The sequence below is a fragment of the Polypterus senegalus genome, chromosome 17 (genome assembly GCF_016835505.1).
Source record: "Polypterus senegalus isolate Bchr_013 chromosome 17, ASM1683550v1, whole genome shotgun sequence".
Classification (NCBI taxonomy): domain Eukaryota; kingdom Metazoa; phylum Chordata; class Cladistia; order Polypteriformes; family Polypteridae; genus Polypterus; species Polypterus senegalus.
This window is the reverse complement of record NC_053170.1, coordinates 51942923-51964681: the sequence shown is the minus strand read 5'-3', so window position 1 is coordinate 51964681 and position 21759 is coordinate 51942923. Positions and strand designations below refer to the sequence as shown.

Sequence of the window (21759 nt, the reverse complement as noted above, 5' to 3'; positions counted from 1 at the left end):
GTGCTACTCCATGACATGGGCCCCTCATCCTCATACCCACACTCACATTCACATATGGCCAGTACAAAATTGCCAATTAAAGTGACCTGCATAAGTTTAGTAATGTGGGAGGAAAGCCCAATGAAACATGGGGAGAATGTGCAAACTCCACACAGACAACATCCAGAGTGCTGGATCAGTAGCACACACCACTGCACCATCACGTCACAAGCTCTTCCAAGAAAACAGAAAAATAGCAAAGTGAAAATACAATGCTGTCAAACTAAAGGATAGACTACACTTAAAGGTTTACTATGGATCACCTACACTTACCAGTAAGTAGGTAGTAATCTGAAACACTGACTCTCAAGTAACTACTTTCATCAGCAGAGTCACAACAGAACAGATGCCGTAAGCAAGGAAGAGGGCAGAGCCAAGAAAGGCAGAACAAAGCAGATGGTGTACGATTGCTGTCTAACTTCTCTTAGGTATATCCTCCATTTTAACTATTTGTTTTTAAATTCTGTATGTTACACTAAGCCAATATGGTTAAACATGTGCTGTTTTCATTTTTGGAGAAAGTTTTTTCTGTTTCTACTTTTCGAGTAATGACCTCACCAAGTGTGCACTATCATCAAGACCGCAATTACAAAACAAGTGAATACTGCTTCTCTCCTTCCACTCCTCCTGTTAAATGCCACCCACCGCCTCCTGACTCTGACTCCCTGAAGTGAGGCTGCGGGCTTCTTTTAAACCAGACCAGAGACTACTTCCAATGTCATGGCACTGGTTGTAAGGAAACCAGAGCAGTCCTACCCCAGCAGTACCCTCTGGCAGCAGCCAAGGACCTTGACATGGCTGTGCTTCTGGACTCCAATTCCCATGCCACTCTGTAGGTATCCTAAATGGGTTTAGCCCAGAGAATCACTGCCACCTGCCATGTGGGAGAATTAACTACTCCTGGCATCTACCTTCTCCCAGTCCATCTAATATTGTTTGCTCGCAAATAAGACTAAGATTACAAGGGAGCTGTGTCTCCACTCTCGCTGTCATTCCATTATGGGGAAGAAATCACCCTCCCTCCCATTTGGGAAGGCTGTTCGTCCTCCTTGGCACTTGCACATGTTTTAGTCTATTGTGTTTATCTGCACGTTTCAGCAACATCTATCTATCTATCTATCTATCATATAGTTCCTTTCATATTTCTATCTATCTATCTATCTATCCATCCATCCATCTACTTCCTTCCTGTTTTTGCTGTGCATGCTGGGTGTTTGCTGTGGTGCGAGTGGCTGTGTTGGATTCTGAGTGCGGTGAGTGTTGTTTTCCTAATCTTTATCTATTTTTTCATTCCTTTTTTTCACTATTCTGTCATGCTCTTGAGTTATTATTGAAAGTTTTGAGCGTTGTTTTTTTTACTGAGTGGCGTTTTTGCCACTGCAGCCGGTATGGCTGCGAATTTAGAGACCTTGAGCCGCCGCCACGGGGTAAAACTTCTGTTAGAGGAGTTTGTCCCGTTGGAGACGACGGTCTTGGCAGTTGGTCAGTTGTGAGAATATTAAATCGGCTTCCAGAATGAACGGTAGTATTGTTTTATTCTTAAGTTCAGTAGATCTGGTCTCAATAGTGGTGGAAAGAGGTGTAGTTATTGACGGATCTTTCGTACAGGTAACTCCGCTGGGCACCCCAGCGCGCAAAGTAATTATTTCAAATGTACCGCCCTTTATAAAGAATGAAACTATTGAAAAAGAGCTGGAGCGCCATGGCAGACTTGTTTCTAAAATTCGTTTTATTCCATTGGGGTGTAAAACCCCAGCGTTAAAACATGTTCTGTCTTTCCGAAGACAAGTTTTCATGGTTTTGAACAAAATGAATGAAAATCTAAATATTGCAATGAAGTTTAAAGTAGATGGATTTGATTATGTAATATTTGTGTCTTCGGATGAAATGAAATGTTTACGGTGCGGGAGTGAACAACATTTAATTAAACATTGTCCCGAGAAAGAAAAAGAAAAAAGAGCCAATGAACCTGAAATTCAGAAAAAGATGGAAGGTGAAGTTCAAAGCCGTCCCGTAGCAGCTGGGAACCGAGAGATCGTAGACGAGGGGGAGGCAGTGCCTCAGGGGGATGGGGAAAAAAGTAATCTAGATGAGAATGAAAGTGGTTTAAATATGGAGACTTCTTTAACAGTACAGGGCAGATCATGGGGAGATGTGGATGTGGAAGAGGAGAATGGAAATATTGATATTGAGAAAGACGGCGAGTTTAGACGCCCAGGGCGGAAGAGGCATGGGATAGAAGACGGTGGTACAACAAAAAAGCGGATGAACACGAGTCGGGGATCGGGCGTAGAGGGCGGAGATACCGCTGATCCTCTGTGTAATACTAAGGGGGCTTTTGCAGTTCTCGCAGAGACGGTTGATGACGGTTCTGCCGTGGTGAGCGCAGGGGAGGAGGGTGACGGAGAAATGTCGGACTGTTCAACCATCTCGGACTCCCAGGATTTAAGTGGCAGAGGCGGTTACAGCGCCCAGAGCGTTAAACAGTTTTTACAGGCAACGGAGGGCAGGAGAAGGGTGAATGTGGCGGATTTTTTCCCCGATGTGAATCAGTTTATATAGTCAGTGGGCAGTTTGAGAAAAGACAAAACCATGGCCACAATATTTAACATCAAGGAGCTCGTGAGATTAAAGAATATCACGAATAGGTTGAGGAAACAGATTAAAAAATGAAAAGTGTATTGGATAACATTTTTAGGAATTTTCCGCCATTGTACCTGTGGTGGTCAATTGGTTTGGTGCTAAGCTGCTGTTTACATTTAATCAGTATGGCGAACTTGAAATTGGGTAGTTTAAATATTAACGGCGGGAGGAATCCAAGTAAGAGACTGACGCTCTTTGAGTTCCTAACCCAAAAAAATCTGACAGTCGCCTTTATACAGGAAACCCACATAGATGAGACACACCAGTGGGAGTGGAGCAGGGATTGGAAGGGGGACTGCTTCTTCAGCAATGGGACACATGTCAGTGCAGGGGTGGCGGTCTTGTTTTGCAGTGGCTTTCGAATGGAGGATCATAATGTGCATGAGGTGGTGAAAGGGAGGCTACTGAAAGTAAAAACAAAAGTAAATGGCTGTTGGTTTACTTTTATTAATGTATATGCACCAAATAATGGGAATGAGAAACTTGATTTTTATAAAGTATTGGCTGATGTTTTAAGTCAGTGTGACCCTGAGGAAGTGGTGATATTGGGTGGGGATTTTAATTGTACCCTTGACCCTCAGAGGGACATGTGTGTATGAGCCTGAAACCAGCCCACTCACTGCAGATGAGTGGTGAAAAGATACATGTGATAGTACAGTGCTGATCATGACACCATCCTGTACCGCCTCTGATGAAAAGAGTTGTTTTTAAGGTCCATCAAGAAATGTGAACAGATGTCCCATCAATGGGATGCAGGCCAGAACACATGTGTCTACTATGGCTGCAGAGATGATAATGTTGGCACTTCTCTAGAATGAACCATCACCCTGTATCATTCCTCCCACATCTTCTAGTCTTCGACACATTGATGCCAGATTCTTTACTGTAACATAAAAATACAATTTACAGTATATGGATTCATGTTGGACTCCAGCTCGATTATCCTCTGTATTCACAATAGAGAAGACCTAGTGAAACAAACTGAGCAGAGTAGGAAAAGGAATAGAGGACTTGTTTTTTAAAACCTGAAATAAATGTCCAACTTACCTGTGCTTACAGGAACTTCATTTACTTAACCAGATCACTGTTTCAATCAAAGGCTACTCTGTAAATCTGTTTCATTCCAATTTGATGGCATTTCAACAACAATCCATTGTCAAAAGCCTACAGTGGGAATATTTGAGAAGAATGGTTTGGTCTGCAATTGCAGTTCTATATTTCACAAAAAACATACAGCATTGTTACTTGGACTATCTGAGCAACTGCTGGATCTTGTCCAATACTGAACACCTTGCCCATCAGCTGCTATTTTCCTTTCAATTCTATGTATTTTTACTAAATAAATTTAGTGCAGTGCACTATTTTGAGAGGAGAAAACTGCTGTTCAAACTCAGTTACACAAGACACGGGTTGTTGTGTGGAGACTTAGCAATTCTCTTTTCAGGAATGCACATGGCACATTTGGCAGCACTCTCTGGCCATGACCTAGCACATGGTCAGCAATAGTTGCTCATACTGGATGTCATTGGGGTGCTCTGTTCTTCACAGTCATCTCCCATTAGTTCTTCCAGGTTGATTCAGAACTCTTCCTCTTCCTAGTCCTGTCATTTCATTTTTCGTTGCTTAAATAAAGCTAACTGACTGGGGAAAGCAAGTGACTGGCTTTATAGGTGGTGGGAAGGAAGAGGAGGTTCCAACAGGACATCGGTGGAAGTGAGGTCAGCAGGTGGGTGTGGTCTGGAGAGGGAAATAGAAGTTGGTTAGGTTTTAGCTGGTCTATCCTTCTGGGGTTCTGCAGAGGTGGGATTAAAGACATTAGTGCACTTTGTCAACCCCTGAACCAGAATTTTACCCTTAGTTAAGTCTGACGTGGATATTGTGTTATTCCAATGGCTTTAGAAATGACCACGTGCACTTAGTCAAATAGTGTACGTGTCTAAAAAAAACTATAAAATTGCTTTTTATTATTGAAGAGACAAACTTCAATTTGAGGCTTAGAGAAAGCTCACCTGGAGGTGCTGCAATGTGAAAACCTGTAGTCTGTTGATGAAGAGCTGGAGGTTAGTTTTTGCCCACCAATCCACTGTGCAAAACACTTAACCTGCCTGTGCTTTGACGACATGATTATGGAAACCATTTTACTTGTAAGAGTGTCTTGAGATTGTGTTTGTTTTAGAAGGGTGCTAGAGAGGTTGTTTGTTTGCTTACCTGTCCATTGTAATAGGAAATAATATGACACAAAAACTTGAAAGAGTTGGGGTGGTTGCCCGTTTAATGTCTGTTGGACTTTTCTTAGAGAATTGATCAAAGTTGGAGAATAACCAAAACATTTGACATCGTACAGTGCTGTAAGGGTGGTATTTATACTAAAACATGGCTACAGGACGTAATGTGGTAGGAGATAACATCACTGTTGTGCACCGGAAGTGACATCATCATGGCGGGACCAGAAATTGACGTCACCTTTTTTGAGATGGAAAAGGAACTGATGTGGAATGGCCATTTCAAAAACCCGGAACTGGTGGATGTAAGTGAAAACTCTTATTTGTCTTCTTTGGGTCTGATGGAAGTCAAAGAGAGATGTTAGTACTCGAAATCAACCCTTCATCTCGTGGTATATCACTCACCTTAGGGCTTGTTGGCTGCCTCCTAAACGCACATGTGTGACGCCATCTGTAAAATGCCCAGACCTTGTATCTTTAACAATTTACAGTAATAACAATATTCATCCATGCATTTTTTAACCTTCTTGCCCCGTTGAGGGTTGTGAGGGGCCAGGGCCTTTCCTAGCAGCACCTTGTATAAGACAGAAACCAACCTGTGGAGCACAAACCCAGTGTAGGCCACAAGACATGTATATGCCCTTCTCACTAATCTATCTACCCATTTTCAAGCACACTTAATTCAGTTTCCAGCAGCAATTGGTAGATGGGCAGTAACATATTTTGAATGGGGTGCCAGTCCACCACTGTGCACCCTTACCCACACATTCCTAGTTTAGGCTCAACGATTATCATTACCCATTCATGTTTTGGATGTGAGAGGAAAACCCACACAGACATAGCGAGAACATGCAAACACTTCACAGACATAGAAAAGGATTTGAAGATAATCTTGGAGATCTGTTAGACTACGTGGCTATCCACTGTGGTGATATGCCATACATTACGACACCAAAAATAAGTGAAGTGGCAATGCCTCACAGGAGGAAATTTTGAGCCATTGCCACTGCCTCTTTGTATAAAACTTGCCAGACAAATTTCAGTTACTGGTTCAAACAGATATCCCAGTTGCTTTTTAACACAAAGAGAATGTTTTTCTGTCTCATAAAGAGACTAATAAGAACTCTGAAGGAGTTACAAACTACACTGGATTAGAGAGACTGTCCATCCAACAAAAACAACTGCTGCACAAGTGCTTCACTAGTCACAGTTTTGTGGAAGACTGTTAGAAACAAAAAAGTCTCACATCTCACCAGAAGGCAAATGGGAGTCTCTGAAGTCAGCCTGAAGAAGGTTCTATGGTCTGATTAGATCGAAATTGAGCTTTTTGACCATCAGACTAAATGCCATGTTTGAACACAGGATCCCCATGGTAACATCATACTTTGGGGATGCTTCTCCGCAGCAGGCCCTGGAAGTCTTGTGAAGGCAAAATGATTGCAGCAAAACACAAGGAAATCCTGGAGGAAAACCTGACACAGTCTGTAAGAAACCTGCACCTTGGGGAAGGGACAATAACCCCCAAACATGAAGTCAAAGCTACACAACAGTGTTAATGCCCTAGAGTGGCTGAGTCCAGAGTTCACACCTCAATCTAACTGAGAATTTGTGGCTCGACTTGACAAAGGCTGGTCACTCACAACCAACATGCAGCCTGACAAAGCCTGAGCAGTTTAGCAAAGAAGAGTGAGAGACAGAGAGAGAGAGAGAGAGAGAGAGTGTGTAAGAGACAGAGAGAGGGAGAAAGAGAGAGAGAGTGAGAGGGAGAGAAAGAGAGAGAGAGGGAGAGAAAAAAAGAGAGGGAGAGAGAGAAAAAAAGAGAGAGAGAGAGTGTGTGTGAGAGAGAAAGAGCGGTTAGGAGCCTGCACAGACACAGCGCATTGCTGCACCCACCACACAACAAACCACCTCAGGATGCCAGATTAGAACCCGAGTGCAGCCGTGAGATGGTTGACACCTCACCACCACACTAGTTCAGATGGAATGGAACAGTGTCAGGTTTTTTTTACAGTGGCTGGAGTGCCAATCCTGCCATCAACCCCCGGGGATACAGATTAACGTCATACCCAGGATGGAGCAATTGCAGGTCAAGGTCCTTGCTGAATGGCCCAACAGAGTAGAGTCACTTGGGATTTAAACAATAATGATGAAAAATGGCAGTGTCCTAATGTGAAAAGGTGAAAGAGACCTGTACACGTAGACTTAAGCCTGTCATGACCAACATGGTGCATCTACTAAATACTGACTTGAATGGTTTAAACAATTATTTCCTGTTTTATATTTGTAATACATTTAGATCACTTTGTTGAAATCTCTTTTCACTTTGGAATTAAATAATATTTTTATGTTGCTCAGTGTCACAAAAGCCAAATTAAATCCACTGTAGATCACTAAAATGTGAAACGAAGAGGTGAATACTTTTTATAGGCATTTTATCCAAAGTGACACAATGGGACCTCCACACCTTGGCCATTGCATTGAAAGTTCTTTGCATAAAAAAGGATAATAATAATTCTTTGCATTTATATAACGCTTTTCTCACTACTCAAAGCGCTCAGCAATTGCAGGTTAAGGGCCTTGCTCAAGGGCCCCACAGAGCAGAGTCCCTTTTGGCATTTACGGGATTCAAACCGGCAACCTTCCGATTGCCAGTGCAGATCCCTAGCCTCAGAGCCACTACTCCGCCTCAAGGATCTCAAGAAGATACACAAAGCACAGCCAGAGATGAAGAAATTAATTGTATTGTTTATGTGTATGACAAAATAGGGAAAACCATAATACAGCATTACATTTTTTATCTTCTAACATCAAAAGAAACAAAAGCAAATATATGCATTTCACTCATTGTCTTAATAAAACACAATAATTATTATAAACAACCATGCATGACTATTGCATTTATATTTGGTTGGCACATCAGGATACATTCCAACTATTTACAGACATTTTTTACATTTTCAGCATGGAGAGGGTCACACTGTGAACAGAGGTGGTAATTGAGCTGATGACCATGTAGTCTAATGTTTGGTGCCATAGTCCCCATGCTTTCACTTATCAGACCCATTTCTACTAAGTCAGCATTGTGGAAGTCACAGCCTACCCCAGCAGCATCAGAGAAAAGGCAGGAAGCATCCCTGGATGGGGTGTCAAGAAATAATCGCCTTCACTATCTGAGCTACATTAGCCCCCCAATCACCCAGTCTCATGACTCATTTGATTTGCTGTCAGGGGTCTTATACTGTAGTTCCCTGTCTCATATTCAGTGAGTCTCAGCATTCTGTCCTCAAGTCTCATGCCATTTCTTTCTGCCTTAACTTTGCTTTCTTATCCAATCTATTCCTCAAGTTTTTTTTATCATTATTCTACACAAAGGTGTTGCCTATAAGTTAGTAGTGGGGGGCAGTGGTGGTTGTCCACACACGAAAGCACAGCTTCTGATTACAAAATCGATTAAGTTCATTCTCAGTGAATTTCTCCTAATTTTGGGTGAGATGGCACACTTTGCACATTTATATCAGAAATATGAATTGTCTGTGGAAAAGAAATGGTTGGCAAGATGGCTAAAAGAATGCCATGCAGACTCGATAGAAGCATGCTGTGTCATTTGCTTATAATGTCAATGCCTTTTAGGACATGCCCCCCCACCCCTGAAGTGACCTACATAGCTAATCTCCTTCTGAATCTTACAGACTGTCCAGTTAAACAAAGACTTTTATAATTCTTCTTACACAGCAAAAAAAAATTCTAAATAACTCCGGGAAGCAATTTCACCAGCTCTACCGCTTTTTGCTGCTGTGCTTGGCAGACATAAATAGACACATTATGCTTGACTTCCAAGCCCCGTTTCCGGCTTAATTACACGTTCTTTAAATTGCACACCTGCTTTCTAATGCATTCAGCCATTAAAGGTCACAATATTTGTATGCCAGACCCAAGCAGGATGCCAACAGTAAACAAGCAAGTGCACTTTTAATGCTCATTTTTAGAAACGATAAGTTAGGCTTCCTCAGCCAGAGAAAGAGTTGAGTAGGGTGGTCTTTTTGGGGGGATGTTGGGGGTTGTTTTTCTATAACTTTAACATGTTTGACCCTATGGACCCTATGGAAATTATTAATTCTTTCACCAAATTTGAACAGGCAAACATTAGATCTTCATGCACACAGTGCCAAGAGACAAAGGTGATCTTCTTGAACAAATAGAACAGAAATTTGTCATGCTGTATTCATTTTCATAATATAAATGAACAAAAATGCAGATTTGTCATGTGAAAAAAATAAGGATACCCCTACATTTATCACCCCTTCAAATCCATAAAATTAGATTCTAATGTTTCAGATTGAATGCAAATGATTTGAGCCTCTTCAGGGAGTATGCAGGTGAACCCTGTCTTATTTAAATTGCAGATACCGAGGGTCTGGTTTTCTCTTTGCTATTGACATGAGTGGTCTCATCATGTCAAGATTGAAAGAGTTCCCTAAGACCCTTAGAAAGAAGCTTGTGGATGCCCCTAAGTGTGGCAGGGGATTTAAAAAGGTCACCAAATTATTTAAAATCAGTTATTCCAGTGTAAGGAAACTCATGGACAACAGACAACATGGTCAGTCCAGCAAATTCAGTCCAAAAGCTGTCCGTTTGATACTAAAAGAAGTCTCCAAGAACCCCAAAATTTAATTCTGCATGTGACTCTTACAAAAGCTGGTGTCCAAGATTATACATTGACAATCAGAAAGAGATGGCACAACTTTGACCTTTATGCAAAGTGTATCAGGGAGAAGCCATTGATGTCCAAAAAGAACAGCAGAGCACGGTTTGCCATTGAACATGAAGGCAAAGACCAGGCCTGCTGGAACAATGTGCTTTGGACCGATGGATTAAAGATAGAGGTGTTTGGCCACAGTAACTGTAGACATGTTTGGTGCAAGCCAAAGACAGCATTTCAGGAGCAGAACCTCATACCAGCTGTGAAGCATGGTGGTGGAAATGTTATGGTTGGAGGTTTCTTTGCTGCCTTAGGGCCTGGGCAGCTTGCAGTAATCAAGTCAACTATGAATTGTACATCATATCAAAGTGTACTTGAAGATAATGTGAGGCCATTTGTCTAAAAGATGGAAGCTGAATTGGAAATGGACCTTTCTAAATGATGATGATCTGTACCACACTAGCAAAACCACCAAGGAATGCCTCAAAAAGAAGAACTGGAGGGCGATGAACTGGCCTAGTCAAAGCCATGATTTAAATTTACTGAAATATTGTAGATGTGCAGTATATGCAAGAAAACTCAGAAATATCTTGCAACCGGTAGAATTCTGCATGGAGGAGAGGCCAAAACTTTCACTGAGTCGATTTCAGGGACAAGTGGGCAGTTCTACAAAACACCTACAAGAAGTCATTTCTGCCCAAGGAGGTAATACCAGCTTTTGAGGCTAATGGTAGACCATTACAACCATTGATATTTTGGTGGAATTAATGACTAAAAACATAGGATTTCCTGGTGTTTTGATTCAAGCATATCAACTTTGTCACTAGGCATTATCTGATCTAACGTCTGTTCAAATATGTTGAAAAAGCCAATAATTTCCATGGAGTGTATTTACTTTTTCACATGGTAATTGTGTGTAGTTTGTTCACTTTCTCTTGCTGAATGATTTTAAGAACGAAATGGATTACAATGGTGGTCTTGAAACATGAGGTGGTCAAGGTGGGTCTCTTTTCTTTGTGACAATTTAGGACCTCATTGGAGCTCCTCTTCCTACACTTTTGCATAAATGGGCACGGACATGTTAACCATCTGAGGTGTCCATGCAAACTCGGTGAATGAAAGCAAATCTGTGACGTTCTCCTCTGGCACCACTATAGTCAGTCTTTCCCAAATCCCAGAAATTTCGTGGTGGTACTTTGGCTTTGCCTGAAATCATGCATTGGTCCTTAGCTTAGTGGCATAAATTTCAGACTAAGAGTAGGTGCTGGAAGTTGACCGAGACAAGATTGGAAAGTGCCTGATTGAATGAATCTGTGATGGCCTCCTCTGCTTTGTTAACCACAGCAACTTGGCCTTGATCTCCGTTCTAAACCGTTGTAGAGAGAAGCAGTATATGAGGGGGTCGATGCAGCTGTTGACGCTCAGCAGACCTGTGTTGATCCAGTGACTAATGCGTAGGGCTGACATATGAAAGCAGCCATGTCTTTGTCCCCTCTCTATCACCCAGAACACCAAGGTGATGTGATATGGGGCCACACAGATTAGGAAAACCAGCAGAATGCCAGAAACCATTGCTTTGGCCAGTGTGCGAGGAGTTTTTGACTGGGACAGGCTGTCCGGGGCCGATAGTGATCTGATGATTGAGACGTAGGTTAACAAAACCATGAAAAACGAGAGGCCAAAAAAGCCACAAACTGCAAAATAGTACAGTGTATTCTGGGAGAATTTTTCAAAGCACTTGGTTAATCCAAATTCAGTTTTAGAGGTCTGGTCAACCAAGAGAGTGGGAATGGCACAGCAGAACCAGAAAGCCCAAGACAGCATGCAGGAAATAAAAGCACCTCTCTTACTGGAGACGTATCTGTTGCTTCTCTTTGTCACAATGCAGTAACGATTGATGCTAATAAGCGTCATGAATGTGATGGAGCTGTAGGTGCACACATAGTAGACAGCACCGGCCAGCCGACAGCCTATCTCAGTGAAGACCCAATCTCCCTTTTTAACATAGTAGACCACCCAAAAGGGCAACATGAGGTTGAAGAGAATGTCTGCAATGGTGAGGTTCAGAAGGTAGATCTGGATAACCTTCTTGACTGCTTCAGTTCTCTGGAGGAAAACCAACAGTGCGAGTAGGTTGCTGGGCAGCCCCAGACAGAATACCACAGAGTAGACCACTGGCACAAAAAAAAACTCAAATGAGTCGCCTTCTTCACAGTGACTCTGGTTGGACAGCATCACCAGAGTGACACTGACAGTAGGAGCCATGCTGCCTGACATCTTCGACTGGTTAGCTCTGTAAAAAAGAACAGCAAAAGGAGGGACACCATTACTGCACTTGATGGACTTTATTAAGAGTGACTGAATGCAAATTTAATATTGATACAAAGACTAAGATGTCTTGGATTTTTAACACTGGAAACCATATCACTTTCTGTACTTTGGTTATAAGTTTATATCTCGCAATTAGCATTTCATTCAGTTTGAGATCAGGCAGCTTAAAACCAGTAGCTTGCTCAAGGTAGGAGTGGCACCTGAAAACTTTCATCTTGTGGTCCCACTTTCCACCCACTAAACCACATTGTGTGCTAAGACTGCTTTACGTGTGGCACTTCCGAAGTAACGACAGCTTGTTATCTTTATACCAGGAGAAGTGTTGCCTGATTTCACAGATCAGGGATTACAAGTATCTGGTAAAGATTCTGACTGCAAGTAATTTTGTTAGCCAGTAGTGCCCACAAGTCACCAACTTCTGAGCAGGCCTGTGTGAAAAGAGTTAACCACTATGTAGGTGTCCCATAAAGGCTGTATTTATTTATTCATTTATTAATGCAGTTCAAATGGCTTGGTACTGTATAAACAACAAAATTACAAATGACATGGGGTGACCTCTAGACTTACTTTGTCATCCTACAATTCAAAACAGAAGCCACAGGGGGAAGTGAATATCTGGGGCAGTGGAGCGGCAATTTGATCCGTTGGCTACAAATACTGGACTGGAAACCACAAGGTGACAGCTTCCCACCCAAACTGTCACCCAGAGCGAGTCATTTTGATACTTGGTCATATGTATCTGCTTAGACTGTTACTGTTTATGGTAAACACATGGCAATGGTATTCACCATGAAAGGCACTATATTATATGTAGATTTCACTGGTATTATGGGTTAAAAGGTAGATGTGAAAGGCACTATATTAGAGGCAGATATACAAGGAAGACACCACATCAGAGACAAATGAATGTGAAAGGCACTATATAAGACACAGATAAGCAGACCTAAAAGATACTATATAATAGATAGATAGATAAAAGGCACTATTTGATTGATAGATAGATAGATAGATAAAAGGCACTATTTGATAGATAGATAGATAGATAAAAGGCACTATTTGATAGATAGATAGATAGATAGATAGATAAAAGGCACTATTTGATAGATAGATATCAAAGGCACTACATGACAGGTAGATAGATAGATAGATAGATATGAAAGGCACTAAATGACAGGTAGGTAGATCTTCCATGTCAGTAAGCTCACGTGATGCACTCTGATTTATTCCCACTCACCTCACGACTCATTTGTAAATTGTAAATCATCAAAGCTCACTGTTTATTAAATTTAAAAAAATGTAAAAAAAAAAAAAAACTCAAACAGTTGCGCATGTCAACACTAGCTTATTCATTATAACGGCAGGATGATGATTGTTTTGAGTGCTGTCTGAGGAAGCCGAACTTCTTCTTTTTTTTTAACACCCCAGTGGCTGGGCTGAGCCTCAAGAGTAAAGGATGTGGCTTTGCACATTTCTATTTATTTTCCCATCAGGTATTTGTATCTTGGTCTTCCTCACGGCTGTACTGATAAACTCACAGCAACTTAACCCAAGCCCAGCTGGAGTGACACCATGACAGCTCTTAATTTTTGCCCTTGATAAATGTCTGTGCTGCCTGTGCTACCACACAGCTGGGAAAGTTTAAGAAGTGTGAGACACTCGAGTCCTGAGGTGCCCGTTTCTCAGCTCTAATTCAGTAGTCTGTCAAGAGACCTGCTGTCTAGCCAGGAAGGTGCAGATAAGATTGTGAGAACATCAGTGCATATCACCTCATGTTTTGCACTGTTTATTCAGTTTTTTGATTTTCTTGTTTGTTTTATATTGTACTAATCATAAAGTGCTTCACATAACAGAACAAGATGGACAGGACTTGAGATGGTGGGTTTAGAAAATGGATGTATGGATGGGTGTTGATTATTGAAGTTATCATGAAATACAGTCCAAGGAGGTTAACAATAAAAGTGCAAAGGATGGCAAAAGGAGAAATTAAGGTGGAGGACACAGACACTGAATTTATTTATAATGTAATACATAATAAAACTAAAGTCCTTGTGACCCTGAACTGGCTAGGCAGGTTAGAAAATGAGAAAATGAATAGATGGATGGATGAGCATAAATCTAATTGCCTCTGACTGGTGTGGCCCTCTCCACCCCTTCTCATTGCACCAGGTGGCCATAGGACCAGGCTGTCTAAGGAAATCAATAAGTCAAGACAATGGCTGACAGGACTCTAGTCAGGATAAATTATATAAACTACAGGTTATTCTTTATTTAGGTTTGGACCAGTGCACAAGTCTTCTTTAATGACTATTTTCTTGTTCCCAAGGAGAGTGCATCCCTTGCTGAATTTACTAAGTCTTTTTTTTCAAATAGGAGTACTGTATGCTAATGTCTTAGAAGCTGAATATACTGTAAGAAGCAGCAACAAGTACTGGTAAAATGCAAAGGGCACAATGTGTTGTGCGTAGTGCTGATCAATGAAATTCACCAAAGTGCTTTTTGCATTGAACATGTCATATTTGCCGTTGATTTTGTTTATGGAACATTTACTGTGAAATTCACCTTACAGCCAGCTTAAACAAATATTTTTTTTTTCTCAGCTCCCCATGATGCTTTGCAAGACCAGCGTGATATCACAGAGCTGTAATAGCTATGCGCAGAACTTTCATGCATGTGTACTGTAAGATTGTTGCTGAGCTACTTCTGGCATATGTAATACCACCATCCAATCGGTACTCCCGCCTTCCACCCTACATACATTAAAAAAAAGCAAAAAAACTACTCGTAGTCTTTTCATTTGAGACATACATTAGCCGACTATATAAGAACATGATAAGTTCTCCCACTGGATATACAATACAATACTTATCCCTGTGTGCTGGCCATGCAGCACCTCATGGCTAATTATGAACAAGCTTTAAAGGCGCCATCTCCCTCTATCCCTCCCTTTTCTGAACAAAGGTTTTGAGTGAAACAGTATTTAGTTGTATGAAATTAAATCAAATGTGAAAAACTGACTGTGCAAATATGTGGGTCTCCTTGTAATTTTGCTGATTTGAATGCCTGTAACTGCTCAGTACTGATTACTTGCAACACCAAATTGGTTGAATTAGCTTGTTAAGCCTTGAACTTCATAGACAGTTGTGTCCAATCATGACAAGGTATTTAAGGTGGTCAGTTGCAAGTTGTGCTTCCCTTTGACTCTCCTCTGAAGACTGACAGCATGGGATCATCAAAGCAACTCTCAAAAGAACTGAAAACAAAGATTGTTCAGTATCATGGTTTAGGGGAAGGCTACAAAAAGCTACCTCAGAGGTTTAAACTGTCAGTTTCAACTGTAAGGAATGTAATCAGGAAATGGAAGGCCACAGGCACAGTTGCTGTTAAACCCAGGTCTGGCAGGCCAAGAAAAATACAGGAGCGGCATATGTGCAGGATTGTAAGAATGGTTACAGACAATCCACAGATCACCTCCACAGACCTGCAAGAACATCTTGCTGCAGATGGTGTATCTGTACATTGTTCTACAATTCAGCGCAATTTGCACAAAGAACATCTGTATGGCAGGGTGATGAGAAAGAAGCCCTTTCTGCACTCACGCCACAAACAGAGTCACTTGTTGTATGCAAATGCTCATTTAGACAAGCCAGATTCATTTTGGAACAAAGTGCTTTGGACTGATGAGACAAAAATTGAGTTATTTGGTCAGAACAAAAAGAAGAACACTGCATTCCAAGAAAAACACCTGCTACCTACTGTCAAATTTGGTGGAGGTTCAATCGTGCTGTGGGGCTGTGTGGCTAGTTCAGGGACTGGAGCCCTTGTTAAAGTCGAGGGTCGGATGAATACAACCCAATATCAACAAATTCTTCAGGATAATGTTCAAGCATCAGTCACAAAGTTGAAGTTACGCAGGGGTTGGATATTCCAACAAGACAATGATCCGAAACACAGTTCAAAATCTACAAAGGCATTCATGCAGAGGGAGAAGTACAATGTTCTGGAATGACCGTCACAGTTCCCTGACTTGAATATCATCGAAAATCTATGGGATGATTCAAAGCAGGCTGTCCATGCTCGGCAGCCATCAAATTTAACTGAACTCGAGAGATTTTGTATGGAAGAATGGTCAAAAATACCTACATCCAGAACCCAGACACTCATCAAAGGCTACAGGAGGCGTCTAGAGGCGGTTATATTTACAAAAGGAGGCTCAACTAAGTATTGATGTAATATCTCTGTTGGGGTGACCTAATCTATGCACCTGTCTAATTTTGTTATGATGCATATTGCATATTTTCTATTAATCCAATAAACTTAATGTCACTGCTGACATACTACTGTTTCCATAAGGCATGTCATATATTAAAAGGAGGTTGCTACTTTGAAAGCTCAGCCAATGATAAACAAAAATCCAAAGAATTAAGAGGGGTTCCCAGACTTTTTCATATGACTGTATATATATATATATATATATATATCTGTATATATTTATATATATATATATATATTGTCAGGGATGCCAGGGGCCATGACCCGGCCGGGACGACGGGAAGGACTGGATGTGGGTCTGCACCCACCCTGGATCACGTGGGGGTTGCCTTCCGGGTTGCTTTGGGGGCCACGGGTACAGGGCATGGAAGCCCTACCCTGTAGGGGCCCAGTGGTCACCGACAGGCGGCGCCCCAATGGGGAAGATTTATGACGGCGCCCGGAGAGCAGCCGGGAGGACAGCTGGTACTTCCGCCACACTGGGGCGTGGCCAGAGGAGGAATGCCGGGAACACCTGGTGCTCATCTGAGTACCATATAAAAGGGGCCGTCTCCATTCATTCGAGGCTAGAGTCGGGTGGAAGGAGGACGAGGCAAGAGGAGCTGTGGAGGTGGCCCAAAGACAAGGCATTGTGGCCAGGACTGAGTGTTTTGGGGTTTGTGCACGTGACTGAGGTCTGAGTGACCATTGGCTGGGGTCTTAGTGACCATTATTGTATATAATCATTGTAAATAAACGTGTGGTGTTTTAAACAACATGTCCGCCTGTCTGTGTCCGGGTCAACTGACACATATATATATATATATATATATATATATATATATATATATATATATATATAGTGTGTATGTATATATATATATATATATATATATATATATATATATATATATATATATATATATATATATATATATATATATATATATATATACTGTATATATTATATAAATAGTGGTCTCCATTGGTTGCACAAATGGTAGTATGTGTGTTTGAATACAAGCCAGTGACTTTGTGGTTCACGTCGTGTCTGTATTCTTTTAAATCTTTCTTCCTAAATTCTTACTTATTTGCTCTCTTGTCTGACTTTCTTGTGCACAAGTATTTGTCTGGAATTTAAAATGATCACTTCTAATCACACATATGTTTGTAGTATTCTATCACAGTTATCATGACAACTGTGTTATGCATTCCACCAGAAAAAGCAAATGGCTTGCAGACTGGACATTGCAATTACTTCTAGTATAATACCTTTTCTCAATGTCTGGTTTGTGTTTTTTTTCTGGTATTTTAGTTTGCCTTCTACATCCCAAAGACATGCAGGTTGGATTGACATGTGATTCCAAACTGGTCTGGTTTGAGTGAGTGTGCCCAGTGATGAACTGGCGTGGTGCTGTTCAGTGCTGATTTCATCTTTGCATGTAATGCTGAGTTAACTGGCTCTGATGCCCCACAACCCTGAAATGGAGTAAGCATTTTGGGAAAATAGACAAATAAATACAGACAGTGAAACAAGGAACTCTATTAGGGTGGAAATCAAATTGTAGCTGTTAATCAGTTTCATATTATAAGGTCATAGTCATTGAAACTGAACAGTCACTGCCATCTTCCAAAATTTAATTGAGCAATAAATTTTGTATACTGCACAGTCATGTATATATTGAGATGATATACTGTATGCAGGGTTGCAGTGGTAGTGCTGCTGCCTCAAAACAAGGAGACTGGGGTTCTAGTCCCAGTTTCTTTCTGCATGGAGTTTGCATGTCCTCTCTGTTACCTCCATGTGGTCCTTTTTTTTTACGCAGTTCAAGGGCATGGAAGTTAAGTGAATTGGAGACGGTAAACTGTCCTCTAATGTGTGTGTGTGCTCATGTCCACTCTGCAATGAGCTGCTGCCCTGTCCAGGCATTGTTCCTGCCTTGTACCTGATGCTTGCTGGGAAAGGTGGCAGATTCTCACTGACCGTGTTCACTCTGTGTGTACATACTGCATCATTTTTTTAATAGAAACTGTATACACATGCACATAAAAGCATCATATAAAGAGACCGCACAACATAAGCAACAGAACATCAGATTTTGTTTAAACCATCAATTCTCACTATCTCCATTCTTGATGGGTCCATAGAAATAGTAAAATTCAGCACACTAACTGTAATCATGCCTCTGTTTTCCAAACCTATATTTTCCAGTAAGATGAGGGTAGCCAAAGCCTGGTTACAAGGCAGAAATCAGCCTTAATTGGGACACTCGTTTATCCTAAAGCATACAGCTATTTACTGCACAGTATAGTACACCTCCACCTATTCACAGCAGGACCATTTGGAATTCAAATAATATCAAACAACACAACATGTATACCTTTGGGATGTGTAATGAGAGATAAATAGATAGATAGATCTTTAATTTTTTACGGGGATATTTGTTTTTTCATAGAAGCTCTTTATGACATAAGAATGTATTTCTATTGGTCAAAAAAGTGTTAGAATATTTTTTTTCTCAATTAACAGTTATATTACAATCCTTCTTTGCTGAAGAAGAGTTTAAGAAATCATCACGTGTTTATGTTGTACTGACATACCGTAGCTGTGACCACATATACTGTGTTGGTGGCTTTTGTGTGGGGATTTCTGCAAGCCAAGATTTACAAATATGACTTTATTTAGAAGAGAAAGATGTGACTTTTTTATGCCATTCAACAATAACACCTAACAGCTCCTCCACATCTTCATGGCTTGCAAAATTGAATAAATCACACAGAAAGGCAGTAGTTAAGCATGTGAAATTGTGCAAATTATACAACTTGTAAATTACATTGTAGACTACACTGAATTTTAGTTAATGGAGCATTTTGAAATAAGCTTAGCTGTTATGGTATATACATAACTACTGCTGATTCAATGTAATATGCTACCTTAAAACACTCCAATATGAAAGGCATAATGATAGATAGATAGATAGATACAGCACTGTGTTAAATGTATAAAAGCTGCAAACAGCCCTATTTTTGAATCACTTATATGTCTAGATTATGACTTTATAATGCACATTGGTTACTGGCTGGATCTCTTCTTCTTCGTGCAGTAATAAAGAAGAGTCTCTCCAAAGGTTATGAAGACATTGTTAAAATGCAGCAGTAGCCACAAGCAATCATTATTGACAGATCAAGTAAAAGCAAATCATGACTTACCACTGCACAACGATGAGGCTGAACAGAAAGATATGACCTTTTTGCAGTTGATGCAGAGCTTATCACCCTTAATAATGTATATCAATGACCAATTTTTCTGTATAGTGCTCTCACTTTGAACCCGTGTTGGATTTGCAGGTTTGGTAGCTTGTGATAAACCTTAGTCCACATGTGCAAAAAGAAAGTGTCTATTTGACTTTTTCACTAAAGCACAATGATATCGTTTTAGCATTTTTGGGACAACACATGTGCTTTTCAACAACTCTGACATGTTTCTTCCGCCTTTGTGGTTTGTGGTCTACAACGCAGGAAATTACGTTAGTATATTTTAATTATTTCTCAGTCAAAAGCATTGATGTCTTGTATTTTCTATTTAAAATAAATGACAGAAGCTAATATTGGATTCTCAAAAAATAGATCCTGGATGTTGAATTCATTTATGAAGTACTACTGTAGCTGTTTCTTTCCTAGGCCCCCAAAATCAAGCTGCTACTAAGCTGGCAAGGTAGGATCCAGCATGAGTCAAATACATAAGAAAAGAAATTTCGCAGCCCAATAAAGTTCATTTTAAAAAGGTTTAGGGAATATTCAAAGCAAAACAAGTCACACAAAAATGGAAAAATACTTATTACACATGCAGGATAAAAGACAAAAAAAGCAAAAATATTTCTTCTCCAAATTTAGCTTTTTCTTGTTAGACTTCAGTTACTTTCTATACTTAAAGGTTGTGTTATTTTTCTATGATGAACTTACATTTGCTTTACTTGATACATTCGGTACGTTCTATATGTACGGCGCATTCAATGTAGTCAGTAAGGCACGTCATGTTTTGAAACTGCTTGCCCTTCATGTCTTACCATCTGCAAGGCAGATCATAAACTTGGACTAATGTGTAGTCAGAGAGACAAGAAATAATCAGAATATTCTATTTGATTTGAGCTTCTGGGGGTTATAATAGAGTCTCTCATAGACTATGCATTAATATAAAGGCAAATAGTTTAACATAACTAAGAAAATACTTCTAACAATTTAACATAACCTTACTAAATAACAAATGGCTCTTACAACTACCACTAATTCTCAGATATATGGATTCAGCGTGAAGCATGTATTAGGTAGAGGCCTGGAACACAGAGTTTTTAAACCAGAAAAAAAGAAACAGATTATACCAGCACTTCTAGGGCCTGAAGGTAGGGGTGGACAAGTCCTTGCTGGCAACTAAGCATGTCAGAGAAGCTGTTAAGAGTGCTACCATCAGATTTACTGTGCATCCAACCTTTAATGAAATATAAATTAAAAGTTGTAATTGTGAGATTGAAGAAGACCCCAGTGATGTCTCAGCTAGACGTTAATAGGAAGTACATGAAGCCATCATGGCCTACTACCACAGAGCTCTTTAGAAATTTAGACCATTGCAACCCGATCTATCTTTTATAAATTCTCCGTAATACAATTCAAGATGGAGGACGAGCATGAACCTATTCCTGCAGCACTGACCACAAGTCAGATGGGAACACTAGTCATTCGTATCCAGCACATGAAGACAGCACTGCTGCTTCACAGCTCTGGAAACCAGAAATTAGCTCCTGGCCAACTCACCATCTGTGCAGAGTTTTCACAATGTCCTAGTCTCTTGCTCAGACTCTCTCTAGGTACTTCAGATGGGAGAGACGTGTGGCAGTAGGAATCAACTACTAAAATCAAAGTGGGCAGCATTTCTCATGGAGAAACCAGACAATGTTCTTGCATTTTAATGTGTGTTTCCTTACTAAAGGGATTCTTCCCGGAAGTGCAGTGAGTGAGTATATGCTGAACTCAGCCCACTATATTGTGTTTTCAAAGAGATGAATGAATTATGTGCTGGCATGTAACTAGTAGCTGTGGGAGGCACCCATTTTAGTGCAGGACCATTTGTGAGCTTGGAGTAGTCTGCTGAAGTGGATAAGGCCAGATCAGCTAAGAGCATTATAAGAGAATAGGTTCATATCAATGAGACTGGGTGTCAGGGGATGAAAAATGAAAGAACAGAATTAATAGGAATGCATCAAGGTCAAATGATCTAAAAACAATTAAAATAATTAGATGAAGTATAGTCAAGAGTCAAAAAAGATAGAAAAACTTGTTTAGCGCGTACAGTAAAAGACACAATAAAAATTTTCTAGAACAAAGGATGTCTTAACAAATTTACTGCTAAATCAGCTGCTGAGGCCATATAGGTATCCGAGCACAATTAAGTGCTAACTGCAATGGAGCAGATAGCTTGCTATTTATACTACTTTTTGACATCTTGAGTACAAAGAAGAACGAAAAAAGTGTTCTGTTATTTAAAAAAGCAGTTTCTAAATGTTATATCGCTTGATTACTATT

At 40.5% G+C, this 21759-nt stretch overlaps 1 protein-coding gene across 1 annotated transcript; it reads right to left on the bottom strand.

Moving 5' to 3' along the window:
- Positions 1 to 7629: 7629 nt before the first annotated feature.
- Positions 7630 to 19599, bottom strand: LOC120517923 (platelet-activating factor receptor-like). Its single transcript, XM_039740438.1, has 2 exons — positions 19393 to 19599; positions 7630 to 11896 (listed from the first exon to the last, which is right to left on the bottom strand). The coding sequence occupies exon 2, from the start codon at positions 11878 to 11880 to the stop codon at positions 10855 to 10857; it is 1026 nt and encodes a 341-aa protein (XP_039596372.1). The 5' UTR covers positions 11881 to 11896; positions 19393 to 19599; the 3' UTR covers positions 7630 to 10854.
- Positions 19600 to 21759: the final 2160 nt, after the last annotated feature.